Source organism: Schistocerca cancellata, chromosome 7 (assembly GCF_023864275.1).
Source record: "Schistocerca cancellata isolate TAMUIC-IGC-003103 chromosome 7, iqSchCanc2.1, whole genome shotgun sequence".
In the NCBI taxonomy this organism is placed as follows: Eukaryota; Metazoa; Arthropoda; class Insecta; order Orthoptera; family Acrididae; genus Schistocerca; species Schistocerca cancellata.
The window spans coordinates 176,440,367-176,458,516 of NC_064632.1; the positions used below are offsets into that span (position 1 = coordinate 176,440,367).

Here is an 18,150-nt window from a genome sequence, read left to right on the forward strand (position 1 = left end):
AAGTGGCGGTGCGGTCCCCTACGGCACTGCGTAGGATCCTACGGTCTTGGCGTGCATCCGTGCGTCGCTGCGGTCCGGTCCCAGGTCGACGGGCACGTGCACCTTCCGCCGACCACTGGCGACAACATCGATGTACTGTGGAGACCTCACGCCCCACGTGTTGAGCAATTCGGCGGTACGTCCACCCGGCCTCCCGCATGCCCACTATACACCCTCGCTCAAAGTCCGTCAACTGCACATACGGTTCACGTCCACACTGTCGCGGCATGCTACCAGTGTTAAAGACTGCGATGGAGCTCCGTATGCCACGGCAAACTGGCTGACACTGACGGCGGCGGTGCACAAATGCTGCGCAGCTAGCACCATTCGACGGCCAACACCGCGGTTCCTGGTGTGTCCGCTGTGCCGTGCGTGTGATCATTGCTTGTACAGCCCTCTCGCAGTGTCCGGAGCAAGTATGGTGGGTCTGACACACTGGTGTCAATGTGTTCTTTTTTCCATTTCCAGGAGTGTATGTTCTTCAGTATCACGAAGAGTTGATTTTATAAATTTTACTATAGTGTCTAATTGGTTATCTTCTAGCTGAACTGCTTTATTGACTCTGTTGATATGGCAGAGCACATTATGCCACATCGCGGCACACAAAGAAAAATTAAATTTTGAGATTTCTTGCAAGAGACTAGATACTTCAATGAAACACATTGAATCATTTTTGGTTGTGTCCCTTAACTCTGTTAACGCAAGTCTTATGTTATTAGGCTCTGATCTTATAACCTGAATACTTCCAGTCCTGGCCTCCCATCTGGTATCACACAGTGGTTTCAGAGTCATGTTTACATTATTTCAAGTCCTTCCCAATGGCAAAAGTTAATGTGAACAATCTGTGAACTATATAAAAAAGGCACAATTATAGATGATATAACTCCTTCATTAATAACCAAGTTCGACCTATGAGCACAACAAGGCATATAATGAGATCTTAGATTTTCTTCGATGATACAAGCTCGTTACCACTCTTCTTGCTCTTCACATTGCTCTCGTTGTTGTAAGTGTGTCCCCTATAGTCTACAAGTGGTATGCCATGGGTATGTAGTATAATAACCTTAACAAAACTCATCTCCACCTCATTTCTTCCTGATCAGTTTGATTTTGAGTTGCCTGATCAATTAATTTTGAGTTTTTAATTCTCTGCAAAAGCTCTTTCCAGTTGAGCATTTCAGTAATATGATTGTAGGACTGTACTTGGTTAGAGAGAACTTTGGACAAGCTTTGCCAGTCTCTTAAACCACTTCTTGTGATAGTGATACCACTCAAATTGAACAAAACACAACACAACAAAAACAATACCACAGCATCTTTTTTTTAGAATGTGCAAGCCACGTTTCCTAAAATTTTTCATCATTTGAAAGATGACAGAAGCAATGAGAAACAATAAATCACCTTCTTGTCTCACTACCCGCAGGAAATGTGACATTTTTACATTGATGTCTTGTGGACCATTCATAATTGCTCTTATCCTAAAATTATCATTTATAGTAACTGGCCAGGTTCCTGAATCTGTAAGATCATTGACAACTTGAAAGCCGTTACCTTTCTTAGATGATTTTGTTTCATCTTTGAGATCTTGGCATGCACCAGTTTGCTGTGCAGTAACATTACACAGGTCTGCAACATAAAAATTGTTTCAAATTTATTAAGTGATTTTTATAGTAGTTTCAATGCTGATTTTGGGATAAATAGTGAAAAAATTCCATCATGTACGGTTATTTCACAAACTCCTTGTCTAGTTTTAGCTTTCTCCGATATTTCAGCACTCCAGTGAATTTGAATTTTGGTTTTTAGGATCTCCATAAACTGTTATTTAGCCGTTTTTATACTAGATATACATAAAAAGAGAGTAATTAGGAGAAACCAGCAGTATTTTCATGTCAGTGCCTGTCTGTTGCACTACCTCTTCCCCGCCATCACCAAGCAGTGAGCTTCTGCTATTGTCCTTCAGTTCACAGTACCTCTTCACTCTGTGCTGTGTACTTGTTGTTGTTTACTAGTGGTTTAAAGTAGTGACTGTTTTCTTGTGTTGTGAAGTTATTTTATGGACAATGGACAATGGCTACCAAAGGATGTATGAACTCGCCAGATTGCTTCTGCCACATTTGTGGTAACTATACTGTTAAAAAGCAACAAAGAAACATTTCTGATTTGTTGAAAAGTGTATTTCACCTATTTTGACATAAAGTTAGGTGATCAAGAGAAGCCTTGGGCCCCGTACAAAATTTTTTCAATGTGTGTTGAAGAACGGAGGCAATGGTTTCAATGTAAAAAGCAGTCCTTATGTTTTGGAATACGAATGGTTTGGAGGGAGCCCAAAAATCATAGTGATGACTGCTATTTTTGTTCTTGCAACATACATGAGGTTTCAATTTGAAAAACAAAAAGGATATTTGTTACCCTAACATTCAATCAGCCATTCGCCCTGTTCCTCATGGACCTGAAGTACCAATAGCCTCTCCTCCAGATTCTTTGGATGATACAGATGATTATGAGCCATTGGCTCAGCAAGGTGATAGTGAAGAAGACAGAGATTGCTATGCTCCTGGCACAACCGATCCCATTCCATTCTCACAATCTGAACTGAAAGATTTGGTTAGAGACCTAGGCCGTTCGAAAGAATTGGCAGAGTTTTTAGGATCTAGATTGAAAGATGTTGGGTCCGGGTACATCCTTCTCTTGGTATCGATTGTGGGAAAAGGAGTTTGTATTTTTCTTCCCTCAAGAAGGTGACCTGGTGTTTTGCTGTGATGTTCCTGGACTTATGGCACGTTTCAAAATAGAATATTTTCCTGATGAGTGGAGACTTTTTATTGATTCTTCAAAAAGAAGCCTTAAAGCCGTACTTCTACACAATGGCAATAAGTATGCTTCTATACCAGTTGGACACTCGGTTCACTTAAAAGAATCTTATGAAAACCTTGAACTGGTTTTAAGGAAACTCTGCTATTCAGACCACAAATGGACACTATGTGGTGATTTAAAAGTGATTTCAAGCTGCTTGGTTATCAGAGTGGCTATACAAAGTTCCCTTGGCTTCTCTGTGAATGGGGCAGTAAAGACAGAAAGCAACACTACATAAAAAAAGGTTGGCCCTTGAGAAAAACCTTACCGGTAGAGGTTAAAAATGTTGAGAGGAAAAGCCTTGTGAATCCCAAAAAGGTATTGCTTCCACCACTTCACATTAAGTTGGGGCTGATGAAACAATCTGGTAAGGCATTGCCAAAAGAAGGGGAGTGTTTCAGATATCTTCATGGACAGTTTGCTGGTTTATCCCAGGCAAAGCTAAAGGAAGGAATCTTTGTCAGAGCAGACATTAGAAAACTAATGACAGATCCCAACTTTGTGGACAAAATGGAAACAAAAGAAAAGGCAGCTTGAACATCTTTTAAATTAGTTGTTACCGGTGTCCTAGGTAACACAATAGATCCATATTACAAGACAATCGTCACAGACATGCTCAACAACTTTAAGAATCTGGGCCGTAACAAGAGCACTCACATCGTGACTACTTCCCTGCAAACCTTGGTGATGTAAATGAAGAGCAGACCGAAAGATTCCACCAAGATATCAAAGAAATGGAAAGAAGATATCAAGGAAGATGGGAATGTCAACTTGATAGCGGACTGGTGCTAGATGATAAAATAGATGATCCTCAATGATTTCACAGCCGGAAAATCAATAAAAGAAGCTTCGACAGAAAGCGAAAGTGTTATTATAAGGACTTACAAGCTTAAAGAAAAATGGAAGTGTACTGGAAATGTAGTTTAGAACATGATTTATAAATAAAATAAAATTTTATAATGTTTGAAGAAATGTGATAAATTGCTTAAATTTTGTTATTATACCCAAAATCTGTGAGAAAATCTGACGTGATAGAAAAAAATGGATTGCATTTTTGAAATCAGTGCTGAAAAGTACATATAAGTCAGTTATCAAATTTCAAAAAATATTTTTTTTGCAGACCTGTGTTATTATTAGCTATTTCCGTTACTGGAACACTGTCATCAGCACAAAACATAAGATTCTTCAGCATTATCAACTGATGAACCTTTAGTAACACTACATTCTTTCACATCCCACTGTACATTCACTGAAACAATTGATGAACCCTATGGCTGCAACTGCTCTTATAGGTTGTTGTCGCCTAGGTTTTCTTTTTTTGGCACCAGAGAGTATTTATAATCCATTTAACCATAGCATATAACAGATCACAAGCTCTGATAGCATCAGATGCAGACCAGAGACTGCCTTTGTACTTCACGCCTGACTGGGTTGCTGAATCAAGAACCTAGAAACATTAGGGCCCTTTACTCAAATGCACCTGCCCATGGATTAGCAGTGGAAATCCCAAATTGCTTGGTGGCCCACACTGCGCATTTTGTCTGGCAGGGAAAACATACTGCATCGATCAGTGACATCAAACATTTCTGGTATTTCCACAAATTCTGACAACTGACTAGGACAGAAATAGAAATCCCCATTTTCTTCGGTTAACTGGGAGAATGACTGTTGCAGTTTTCATCAAAGCCGTCCAGTTTAAGAAAAAATAGAATCAGCGATGGAGGTGCTCTCAACAGCTGTACTAGCGTGAATGGAGCCTGTTAATCTTTTAACTGGAAACCACCCTGAGCTTGGTCCTCACAGGTCTGCAGTGATTGCAGTTGCCTTCTTGCCCTGCCTTCTAGCAACAGATGAATGAGAATTACAGTGTACAGTGAGAGCCAATGAAGGTAAAGGAATGATTTAGGGAATGAAAGTAAATACAAAGAAAACAAAAGTGACTTCACTTGAGGGGAGGGGTTGGATAAAAAGGGAAAGAATGTGGAGTGGAGAAATAGTAGAACACATTCAAAGCATTAAATACTTGGCAAGCAGGATAGAAACTGATGGTTAGACCAGTGCAGAAATTAAAACCAGGACAGCACTGACAAAAAGGCATTTTATAAGAAATGGAGAATTTTCTGCAGTAAAATGGACAAATATTTCAGGAGAAAGACTACTAAAAATTTTTGTACAGCATGTCCTGCACAGTGCTGAAATGTGGACATGGAGGAAGAAAGGTCGAGCAGGGTGAAGTGGAGGGTTTTGATTTGTGGACATGGTGGGTGGTGGAAAGGATTAATTGGGATGAACAGAATAGAAAATGGAGAGAGAGAGAGAGAGAGAGAGAGAGAGAGAGAGGAAATGTAATGTAATTACTGAATGTACCGTATATACCCGAATAATCCACACCCTCGAATAATCTGCACACCCCAATTTTGAGGAAGAGGGGGGGAAAAGTATTTTTTGCTTTAATTTATTTTATTTAAAAAAAAATTGTTCCAACGTTATGATGTATTCAAAAGTATGTATAATAACTACTGGTTTGGCCCATTAGACGGGCGGGCGGCCGGGGAACATTATCACCACCAGCCAGGAGCATAAAAAGATATGTGAATTATCTTGTTTAAGAATTTGTTAATACGGTATGTGCAATAAAATATTTTAGTCAATACCGGTACGTTTCCTCTCTTACCACTCTATTCATCACTTTCATCATCATCACTAGTGGGAGAATCATTGTTGTCTTCACTATCTTCCCATAGAGCGTCGTCCTCTGTTCCATCCAGTGAATTTGTGATTCCACATTTTTTGAAGGATTTTTCCACCAGTGGTTGCAGAATGGAGTCCCATGCACTTTTCACCCATTCACAAATCTGGGACAAATCCAGCCGTTTGATTTTTCCACTAGGTGTGAACTTAGGGTTTTCATCAGCCATCCATTGCGTATATCGCTGTTTAAGTGCAGCTTTGAATGGCTGATTTATACACACATCTAGTGGTTGTAGGATGGATGTTAGGTCTCCAGTTTTCCCTTTTTGTAATTTGTCTCGCACTTCCTTAGTTGTATGTCTGCAGAAGCTGTCCAGGACCAACATGTTGCGTAAATTCAGTAACGCATCAGGACAACATTGCCAAATATGTGTCACCCAGTCAATTATAAGTTCATTGTCCATCCACCCTTTTGGATTCGCTCTCACTAATACTGGTATGCCTTTTACTGATATTTTCGGAATACTTTTCCTTTTAAATATCACGTAAGGTGGTAGCTTTTGTCCATCGCCAGTTACACACATCACTGTACATCTTTGTTTCTCACTGCCACCAGTTCGTATCATGATGCTGGATTCTCCTTTCCTGTTCACTGTTTTGTTGAGCGGCATCTCAAAATAGACTGGCATTTGATCCGCATTACCAATTTGCGAAAATATATAGGACTGTTTACGGCCCAGATTTATCACATAACGATGAAAATTCACTATTTTTTCCTCATAATTGCCTGGAAGCCGCTGAGCGATAGTAGTTTTCCTTCAGAATCCTAAACCATTTCGGATGAAAAATCTTGATAGCGAGCCCCAGCTAGCTTTGAAACTGGTAATGCCTAGTTCTTTGGGGCTAAAGACAATGCTTTAAGTTGGCACATTTCAATCGTCACCGTGCATCCGTATTGTTGCTTCTCATCTACATAATCGCAGAGCCTTTTCTTGAGGTCCGGATGCTTCGCTTTTTGGCCACGAAATGCCCGGCGATTGCTATTAGTTTCTTGAAACTGCGTTTTATTTTGTCATCAGTCGCGAATACAATTCTCACTCATGTCGTACTTTCTTCCTGCTGCACGGTTTCCAATATTCTCGGCTCCTTCAATAATTTTCACTTTTTCTTTAGCAGTGCACGAGAACTTGTAGCCATAATTAACAAGTTAGAAGACATTAATACTTCACTCCTAATGTGCTACTGATGTGTCACAGACTGAGGCTGCAACAATGCAATAGTGTAATGGGATGTATTGTTGGAGGCGGAGCAGTACCAACAATGTTTCGAATAATCCGCGCACCCCACTTTTTTGTCCTAAAATTCGGGAAAAAACATGCGCTGATTATTAGAGTATATATGGTAATAAAAGTGAGGGGGGGCTTATAAAAACTGTCTTAGAGGAGTAGAAATGGGGAGAGGAGATGAGGGGGGAAGAGGTTTCAGATCCTGGGTAATGGAATAGATGACAGCTCATATTGCAAATTTTATAGAAGGTAGGTGTGAATCACAGGAAGTGGAGACACAAAATGACCTGCTAATTTAGCAGAAAACATCATGATGACGATGATGACCCTTCCAGTAACAGGGACTCGTGCTTCGGCTGTGCTATATCCTTCTGCTACAGCATGCCACCTAATCGCTAACTGTGCTCTCCTGTGTCAGGATCCGTGCTGTCTGTCAAACCCGTGCATGTTGGTATTGCCTGTCAGGCATTTCACATTACTGTTTTATTACTTGGTCTGTGAAATAATTTTAATGCCTTATTTAAATGAGAGCAAATTGTTAGTTGTAGAGATGTGTGTATGAATATTGGCCCTTATGTGTTACTGTTTATAACAAAACAAATTTGCTACAAATGGTAATTTTATCTTATTTGATTCAGTCTTATTCATAGTAAATATAACACTAAAATTGTGCAGCAATATTTTTAATTATTGCAGGTGCTAAGAGTGAAACAATGAATTACAATAATCCATCACTCATGAAGCTGCTTGAAGTTGTACTTGCACTAAATATCTTGTCTGCTCCAGATGTCTCTGAAGGTAAGTTTAATTTTGTTACATTAGAACTATTGTATGTGCATTCTAATACAAGATGTTAGTAAGAAGTTCTGTGAATGAAATAGAGTAATGTTACGTTTGTTAAAATAATCTGGAGTATTATGTTGTGGCTGAATGAATTTCTCGGAGAACACCTTTCAAAGTAGTTGTAGGGCCTACAACAATCCAGTTGAAGGCTTGGCCCACTACTGACTGAAGTAAAATTTTATATTTATGTTTTCCTACATAGATACGTGCCATCACACATTTTCAAAACCTTGAGTGCAATTGGAAGTTGTCGTTTGCTGTCTTTCACTGTTGCTCTCACCCCGTGATGAAAGAGTGGTGCACATGTTATTTCCATCCATACTATCGGTGTGTTTGATAATTCTTATCACTTCTGTGTATAACCCATCATAATATCAGTTCGGGGCAGCCACGGCTCGAGTCTCATCAAATCCAACCTGATGGTGCCCTGGCTGAAAGTTGGGTTATGCAACAGATGATCTGTTACTCTCCTCCTACAGTTGCTCTTACAATGTTTCAATTGTTTATCCACTATTCTTTTTTTAGTATCCTCACATGCGTCTCCCATCTGTTTGGCATGCTGTTAATTCCTGCTTTTTTCCAATGGTTTTCCAGCATCCTTGATCAACCCCAAGTCTTCCTGTGTCTTTGTGGTGTGTGCCTAGGTTCTTCACAGCTGCTGTAATGGTGACAGGACACAGGTGCACAGAGAACTTCACACCTACAGATAGCCTCCCTACGTCATGCGATTGACCATCTCCCTTGTTTGGAAGAAGGTTTGGACTTGGGAGTCACATAGGATTGTGAGAAAGCATGCAACACTGTCAGAAATAAATTTTGGGAGGTACTTGGAAGGAAAGGGGTAGACATTTCAACCAGGAAAGTGTAAATTGTATAGAAGAGTGGAGAAGTGAAGGGGAGAGGGAGGATAGCTGAAGCAGAGAAATGGTCTGAAACAAGGAAGTTACTTTTAATAGTGGTAAAGGATGATATTGTCAAATTTTAACCATACTCAAGTCCAAACCTGAAAGCAGCTTCGCCAGGGAAAGGCAACAAATGGCTCTGAGCACTGTGGGAGTTAACTTCTGAGGTCATCAGTCCCCTAGAACTTATAACTACTTAAACCTAACTAACATACGGACATCACACACATCCATGCCCGAGGCAGGATTCGAACCTGCGACCGTAGCGGTTGCGCGGTTCCAGACTGAAGCGCCTAGAAAGGCAACACTTCTCACTGAAAGTAGATTTATAACAAACACAGAGGTACAGCCTGAACAGAACTGGACTCTTGGCTGGAGAGGGCTGTTATTTATCCAAACATGAAATATCCTAAAATACACAAATATGAAATTTCAAGAACATTCCAGTAATGATAAATACTAAATAAAAAATAACTGCTGGTGATCCACAACATGCCAGACAGTGACGTTAACAACTATGCCACACAGCAATATAATGATGCCAGTGGCAAGAGAAGCAGGAGACAGGATGGAAATAATGTTGTCTGCTGGTAATTTAATGATGTGGGGGAAGAGAGATTAGCAAGTACAGAAGCAGTTGTATATTTGGGAAGAGGGCATGGTAGAGTATTGCCTAAAATTTAATTTGTGGAAGTGTGAGCTGGCATTCACAACAAGGAAAAAAGTGTAGACTTACAGTAAAGAAAACCCTGAGGGGGAGCGGTTGAACATGATGGAAAGCATCAAGTATCTTTGGAATGCAATACAGGAAAATGGGGGAATTGGCAAAAAAAAGTGAATGTGGAAGGCAAGCTGATAGCTCTTGGAGAGAGTGAGAGGAGTGATACATAATGAAGTAGGTCCCTGAAAATTAGATGACATTTCTACCAAACATATTACATTCCAATTCTGATCTACACTGCAGAAACCTGGTGCATGAGAGGGGGAAAAAAGTAAGGTATAAGCAGGTGAAATTAAGTTTTTGAGAAATACTGTGTAATAACAATGGAAAAAGTGAGGAACAAAGTGTTCACAGAGATGATACATGAGGAACCCTGCAAGAGAAGATTGAGGAAAGAACATTAAAATGTCATAAGTTGGTGAAGAGAATAGATGGAAAGGTGTCTAGGAAGAAGCACGAGATGATGATGGAATTCCAGAGATGAAAGGGAAGGCCAGGAAGAAGTGGGTAACAGAAGTAGAAGAAAGCATGCAGAAGGGAGGGGAGGGGTGGAGAAGGGGTGAGGAGGTGGGGGGGTGGGGGGAAGGAGGAGTGTCTCTTGTTGTGAGCAGACTCTGCCAGATGGTGATCACCATGCTGGTGGTGATCTGACAAATAGCCCTTGAATAGCCAAACCACCTAGTTGAAATACATATGCTTGCTAAATTAAAAAACAATCAAATTCTCCATTGTACCTGTTACTTCCGGTTGTAACTGTATAGTGAGTCACAGAATAAATTTCTTTAATCGCAAATTTGCCACTTTATGATTAGATATCTGCTGGTGACTGTATGGTTTATACATCAAAGACCAATCACAAGTAAAAAGAATTATTTTACTAAATTCACTTAAGAATGTTATTTAAAATGTAGACAATAATAAATAATGTAGATTTTGGGGCAAGTATTATGAGGCTTCCCTGGAGGTTTTCTGGAAAATTTAAGTGGATTGTTTTATATATGCTTTGGAGATCAAGAACATTGTTATAATGGTCGTGTGGGGGAAGGTTGTACTATCAAATACAGTGGATATCAGATTTTGTGAACTAAAGATTAAGTCATATGTGTAAAATGAAACTTATGTGCTATACTACACTGTTTTAATTATAATATTATTTTATTTTTTTAAATTGATTTCGGGAAACTGACAGAAATGAGTTGATCAGATTTTTCCCATGGAGTGCCATATTTTATACAGCCATCATATTTTGAGTGTTGTCAGTTGAATTTTTATTATCCTCTTGTTTGAAATAACCCATCATAAATTACAACTATAATTACTTATGTGGTGGGTCATTCTACTTCAATCTGTTCCTTGTGAAGCCCATAAATAGACATTGCACATAATGAGATTCCAATTCATTTTAGACTGTTGCTGCTGAGTCACTTACATTTGAAAGGTCTCTATTTGTGTATAACATTGTGCATAATAATACCAGGTGAAATTACACAGAGTAGTTGTTTTGGGCATCAGATGTAAAGTTGGTGTAAGATTGGCCTGATGCAACTCGCCATTTCTGTCATTTGTCAATTTAACTCTTCTGCAGTATAACTGCTGCAACCCACATAACTGGCAGCCTGGCTGATGCACTCATAGGTAGGCTTCCCGCTGCTTTCCTTCATTCGACCATCTGTTCAACTACAAGTTTTATGATAACTGGATCCAAAGCCTTTGTGAAGTTTGTAAGTGAAATAGTTCCACTTTTGGCTGTTAAAACATTATTTATTGTGATTGCAGTTTGATGTGTACTCATTGTCAAGTATTCTGAAAGCAATCAGAATGAAATTGACATATGCTGAGAGTGAAGATTTCAGACCTACTTCCATCGGATGTAGGAACCCACTCAATAATGTAAAGCTGTGACATGCTGTGTAAGAGTAGTTGCATTTGGTGTTGTGAATTTACCTGCTGTTCCATATACCATACATGTTGGAAAGCTGGTGAAATTGTGATTTAAACACTTAAATTTAAATTTCATGTAGCAGGCATGGCAAATGGATCACAAAAGTGGCAAAGACGTAAACATACAAAGAGTCTGAGCTATGGAGTGCAAAGATGCTAATATATGGAGTCAGTATTATATGGTCTGTGAAATGCACCCACAGAAAGGAGAAAAGTGACTGAAATACGTGTTAAATAAAAATGGCATACACAAATGATACTGAGAATATGTATTAAAATTAGTTAGAAAGTTGAAGTGACTGTCAAATCATAATAAAACAGCATCCAAAAATACAAGTACGGGAAAGGGCCTAAAATCTCAGATGTAGATGAAAATAGTGGTCAAAATACATAAAACAAGCACAGATCAGACAATGGAAAATCCAGGATGGAACATAATAGTATTATGAAAAGGAAAGTTCCTACTCACTATATAGTCGGGATGCTGAGTTGCAGATAGGTACAACAAAAAGACTGTCACAAATACATCTTTTGGCTATTAAGGCCTTTGTCAAAACCTATATTTGTGACAGTCTTTTTGTTGTGCCCATCTGCGACTGAGCATCTACACTATGTGGTGAGTAGCAACTTTCCTTTTCATAATATTGTTATAGGACAAGCACAGGTAATACAGGGTGTTTCAAAAATGACCGGTATATTTGAAACGGCAATAAAAACTAAACGAGCAGCGATAGAAATACACCGTTTGTTGCAATATGCTTGGGACAACAGTACATTTTCAGGCGGACAAACTTTCGAAATTACAGTAGTTACAATTTTCAACAACAGATGGCGCTGCAAGTGATGTGAAAGATATAGAAGACAATGCAGTCTGTGGGTGCGCCATTCGGTACGTCGTCTTTCTGCTGTAAGCGTGTGCTGTTCACAACGTGCAAGTGTGCTGTAGACAACATGGTTTATTCCTTAGAACAGAGGATTTTTCTGGTGTTGGAATTCCACCGCCTAGAACACAGTGTTGTTGCAACAAGACGAAGTTTTCAACGGAGGTTTAATGTAACCAAAGGACCGAAAAGCGATACAATAAAGGATCTGTTTGAAAAATTTCAACGGACTGAGAACGTGATGGATGAACGTGCTGGAAAGGTAGGGCGACCGCGTACGGCAACCACAGAGGGCAACGCGCAGCTAGTGCAGCAGGTGATCCAACAGCGGCCTCGGGTTTCCGTTCGCTGTGTTGCAGCTGCGGTCCAAATGACGCCAATGTCCACGTATCGTCTCATGCGCCAACCTCTATCCATACAAAATTCAAACGCGGCAACCCCTCAGCGCCGCTACCATTGCTGCACGAGAGACATTCGCTAACGATATAGTGCACAGGATTGATGACGGCGATATGCATGTGGGCAGCATTTGGTTTACTGACGAAGCTTATTTTTACCTGGACGGCTTCGTCAATAAACAGAACTGGCGCATATGGGGAACCGAAAAGCCCCATGTTGCAGTCCCATTGTCCCTGCATCCTCAAAAAGTACTGGTCTGGGCCGCCATTTCTTCCAAAGGAATCATTGGCCCATTTTTCAGATCCGAAACGATTACTGCATCACGCTATCTGGACATTCTTCGTGAATTTGTGGCGGTACAAACTGCCTTAGACGACACTGCGAACACCTCGTGGTTTATGCAAGATGGTGCCCGGCCACATCGCACGGCCAACGTCTTTAATTTCCTGAATGAATATTTCGATGATCGTGTGATTGCTTTGGGCTATCCGAAACATACAGGAGGCGGCGTGGATTGGCCTCCCTATTCGCCAGACATGAACCCCTGTGACTTCTTTCTGTGGGGACACAAGACCAGGTGTACCGCCAGAATCCAGAAACAATTGAACAGCTGAAGCAGTACATCTCATCTGCATGTGAAGCCATTCCGCCAGACACGTTGTCAAAGGTTTCGGGTAATTTCATTCAGAGACTACGCCATATTATTGCTACGCATGGTGGATATGTGGAAAATATCATACTATAGTGTTTCCCAGACCGCAGCGCCATCTGTTGTTGACAATTGTAACTACTGTAATTTCGAAAGTTTGTCTGCCTGAAAATGTACTGTTGTCCCAAGCATATTGCAACAAACGGTGTATTTCTATCGCTGCTCATTTAGTTTTTATTGCCGTTTCAAATATACCGGTCATTTTTGAAACACCCTGTACATAAATCTAGTATAGGTGCTAAGTAGTAATAAGCATAGCATTGTCTAGAATATTTGCCAGGATTAATATGGCTTAAGTCGATCATGTCAAAAAATACTAAATTATAAGAGATTCCCAACGCAGTCCAGGAATTTTGTATTTTTAATGTCAGTTGATTCATTTAAAACATATTCTGGCTGGTCTTGAAATGTCCTAAAAAATTTTGTTCTCTTCTGAATAATCAAGATGTCTTCCTTTTCCAATTCTATGGAGATTTTCTAAAGAGTTTCAATGTTATCTAAACTGTGTCTAATTGCCAAAATATGATTCACAAATGATCATTTGAAATTATCACTGGTTTTACTGTATTCTCTAAAACGAATGTTAAAAATTCTACCAGTTTGTCCTATATAAAACTTCTCCACAGTTGATTTTATAAACCCCAGATTGTGTGTAAGATGAATAGTATTGGATACTATGATGTGTGGTCAGCCCTAATGTGTTGCCAGTACGGAAGCCTATTCGCACTTTTGTGTTACGAAATTATTTACCTATTCTTTCAGAAACAGATCCGTTTTATGATAGGGACAAATATTTAGTTTTGCTTCTTTCTGTTTCTGCAATTTGATCTACAATGTGAAGTGTCTGAGTAATTTTGCAGCAAACGTTTTATCAATCATTTGTGCAGGGAAAATGTTCAGTGCTATATATCTAAATATTGCTAGTTCTTTGATTATTTGATTTTGTTGTAGGGGGAGACTGATTAGTGTGTGAATCATAGCGTAGAAAAATGCCTTTTTGTGGGTTCGTGGGTGGCATAAATGCTTGTCGACAACATTATCAGTGCAAGTGGTCTTACGATAGGTGCCAAATCTATGCACACTATTGTTTTTCTTTATAGTCAGATCCAAAAAATTAATAGTGTGTTGTCTTTCTTACTCCGTGGTGAAATTAATGTTAGTGAGCGTACTATTGACTTGTGATAACATGATGTCATTGTCACTGAGTGATCCTCTAAATAACACTAACATGTCATGTATGTATGTACTATAATAATCAATTTTATTAGCTGCGGTGGGAATTTCTTAAAGAACTGAGATTGGATGGTTTATGCAGGTAGCCGTACCTCAGCTGCAACCACAATGAGGCCAGACAAACCTGTGATACCTGAAGAGGGGTGGCAGCCTTTTCAGTAGTTGCAGGGGTATCAATTGGATGATTGACTGATTTGGCCCTGTAACATAAGCCAACACGGCCGCACTGTGCTGGTATTGCAAACATCTGAAAACCAGGGGACACTAGAGCTGTTATTTTCTCTGAGGGCATGCAGTTCTATTGTATTGTGTAATGATGATGGCTTTTTCTCAGAGGTATAATAGTCCCCCATTTGGATATATAAGCTGGAAATACTTGGGAGGGTGTCTTCATAGGGAAAGTTTCCAGAATGAGATTTTCACTCTGCAGCGGAGTGTGCGCTGATATGAAACTCCCTGGCAGATTAAAACTGTGTGCCTGACCGAGACTCGAACTCGGGACCTTTGCCTTTCTTGGGCAAGTGCTCTACCATCTGAGCTACCGAAGCACGACTCACGCCCGGTCCTCACAGCTTTACTTCTGCCAGTATCTCGTCTCCTGCCTTCCGAATTTTACAGAAGCTCTCCTGCGAACCTTGTAGAACTAGCACTCCTGAAAGAAAGGATATTGCGGAGACATGGTTTAGCCACAGCCTGGGGGATGTTTCCAGAATGAGATTTTCACTCTGCAGCTGAGTGTGCGCTGATATGAAACTTCCTGGCAGATTAAAACTGTGTGCCCAACTGAGGCTCGAACTCGGGACCTTTGCCTCTCGCGGGCAAGTGCTCTGCAGAGTGAAAATCTCATTCTGGAAACATCCCCCAGGCTGTGGCTAAGCCATGTCTCCGCAATATCCTTTCTTTCAGGAGTGCTATTTCTGCAAGGTTCGCAGGAGAGCTTCTGTAAAGTTTGGAAGGCAGGAGACGAGATACTGGCAGATGTAAAGCTGTGAGGACCGGGCATGAGTCGTGCTTCAGTAGCTCAGATGGTAGAGCACTTGCCCGCGAAAGGCAAAGGTTCCGAGTTCTCGGTTGGGCACACAGTTTTAATCTGCCAGGAAGTTTCATAGGGAAAGTCGACCCTGGTGGTCTACAGATCAGAGAGTGAGGGAGGGAATTGGAAAAGAGAAATGCATAGGTTGAAGTCACATACAGTGGGAATTTGTGGAATACAGCGACAGAAAGAAAACAATTTCTGGAGATTTGGATTTTAAAGTTCTTGAATATCAAGCCTGGAAATGAGAAAAGTTTTCCAAAATGTGAGACTTTTCTGTATACAGATGATCTTGCCTTGACCATAGAAGATCAAACATTTGCACAGATTTAGGATAAACTCATAAAAACTGTGGCTGTTATGTAAAGATATCATAGGAATAATGCACTGAGACCAGATCCTGCAAAGACTGTAGTGTGTGAATTCCATCTGCACTCAAGACTGAGAGGACAAACAGATTAGATTAGATTAGTTTAGATTAGTACTTGTTCCATAGATCATGAATACGACACTTCGTAATGATGTGTAGTGCAAAGGACAGCTGCTTGAGCACATAAATGCACCCTGCTGTCTGGGCTGTATCTGATACAGGCCTCACATCTACAGAAGCCATTGTGAGTATCTGGCCAAGAAAGTTGAAGCAAGAAATAATATCCTTTGAAAATCGTTGTGCAGCGAACAGGGTGCAAACTCTCTCTTTCTCATGTCAATGGCACATATTTCTCTGCAGCCAAATATGCCTTTCCAGTATGGGGGAGGTCTGCTTGCTTGAAGAAAATAGGTGTCATCCTTAATGGAGTATTCCCTACGGTAACCAGTTGCCTGAGGACACACCAACTGTTCAAAGCAGTAGGCACCTCGGCTCCAGTAACGTGATCAGCAACTCATGAAAACAGTGAGATAGTTGAGCTGAGTTGTGATGAAAGGCATGTGCATATGGAGTGGAGGACACATTCATTACATCACAGTGACGAAAATTGAGAACTCCCCTCATGTCACAATTTAGCATAGATACTTTGTGCTGATACTCAGTTCAAGATGAGAGCTTATTGGATCAAACTGCCACAGAATACTTTGAGAATGCTCAGTCTGTTGTGAGCAGCTGCGGTGTTGGTCAAGACTGATCCAGCAAGATGCTGCCTGGATGACAAGGTCTTTTGTGCTTGTGGTCACATCCAAGATAAGTTTGTCCTGCTCCCCCATTACAGTGTATCTGTGAAGATCTATAGGTAGACTAAATGTGCCATCAATGTTGCTCAACATCTATCCAAAAAAAAAAAAAAAAATCTATAAATTCCAGGTGATTACTGGACATGAAAAATGAAAAGAATAAAGACAGGGCAGTTACTTATTAAGGTAGGAGATGAATGTATGTCATTAAAATATGGATTAGGAAGAGAGACAAGGTAGAGCTAAACAATAGCGCACAAAAATTTCAGATTCAAATTCAAAAATACTACTAATAATGAGTTGTTGTTCTTCAGTTTGCAAATGATAATTTCGTTGGAATAGAATGAAGGACAAATGTACTAATAATATAAAAAATAATTATTTTGTCTTACATTTTGAGGTAAATATTTGTAATGTATAATGTAGAACAAGATTAACAACAAAAATTTTTCTAAATTTCTTTATTTTCATAGGATTCTCACTCCTGTATGTGTCGGTGATGTGTAGAACGTATTGTTTGTAACCACAGCAAGGTGCTTACCACATCACAAATGCAGTCTGCTGTGTGTCAGATAATCTAGGCTTAGCTTAAGTGACTCACTGTGTGCATCTGGCTCTTATAATAACATTTCTTGCAGTGCTGCTGCCTGGTACTGCATCTAGGTGCCACTAGATGAAATACTTCTCACAAGTGCAACATCCTCAGTTATATGTTTAGTAGGTTATTTGTTGATGTATCTTAACTGTGTTGTTACCTGCTAATTTTGGATTTGTGAATGTTGTTACGCTAATGAATATAAAAAAAAAAAAAAATCCTGCTGACAATAAGGCTTCATCAGTACTGACACTGACATATTAATGTTAGATGTGAATATATAATTATTCTCAAATGCTTTGAAATGATCAGTTACGTGTTTAATTTATATTGTGGGAAAAAACTGTGCTCTTGGGCATAGACCTGTAATAAACTCCTAATTTCTCAAAATAGACAGCCAATGATGAAGTGTTTTCGGGCATTAGACAGTAATCACTTAGTAGTCAGAATGAACCACATCAGTTCATTGATCTCGATCAGTCACTTTATTGAGATATGATTAACAATTACAGTTGAGGTACCAGTGACGGGAAATAAAATCAACAGACATGATTTGGAAAATGACTGATTTGTTGCCTTTATCATTAGAATTCTGTTAACTCACCACAGCTTTGTAGTCATATTTTATATGCTTGTGGCTTTACTTCCCATGGTGCCACATTTTTAAAAAGTAAGAATGTAGCACAAAATACAGAAATCATGCCCAGATTGTTGGAGGCTGCTTATGCTTAGTGAGAGTTCATTACAGCTGAAAAATGTAAGTATTTACTATTTCTCAGGGGAAATGAGAAAGCTTAACACTTTGGATAAACAAGGAAAAAAGTTCTATATCTGATTTTGTGTCGAGGTTTCTT

At 39.8% G+C, this 18,150-nt stretch overlaps 1 protein-coding gene across 1 annotated transcript in view; it reads left to right on the forward strand.

Moving 5' to 3' along the window:
• The window catches only part of LOC126092689 (uncharacterized), a 134,002-nt gene that overhangs the window by 104,265 nt on the left and 11,587 nt on the right, over positions 1–18,150 (forward strand). Inside the window, exon 11 of the mRNA XM_049908412.1 lies at positions 7,566–7,667. Within this exon, the coding sequence (XP_049764369.1) occupies positions 7,566–7,667 (102 nt within the window). The remainder of the gene's footprint in view (positions 1–7,565; positions 7,668–18,150) is intronic.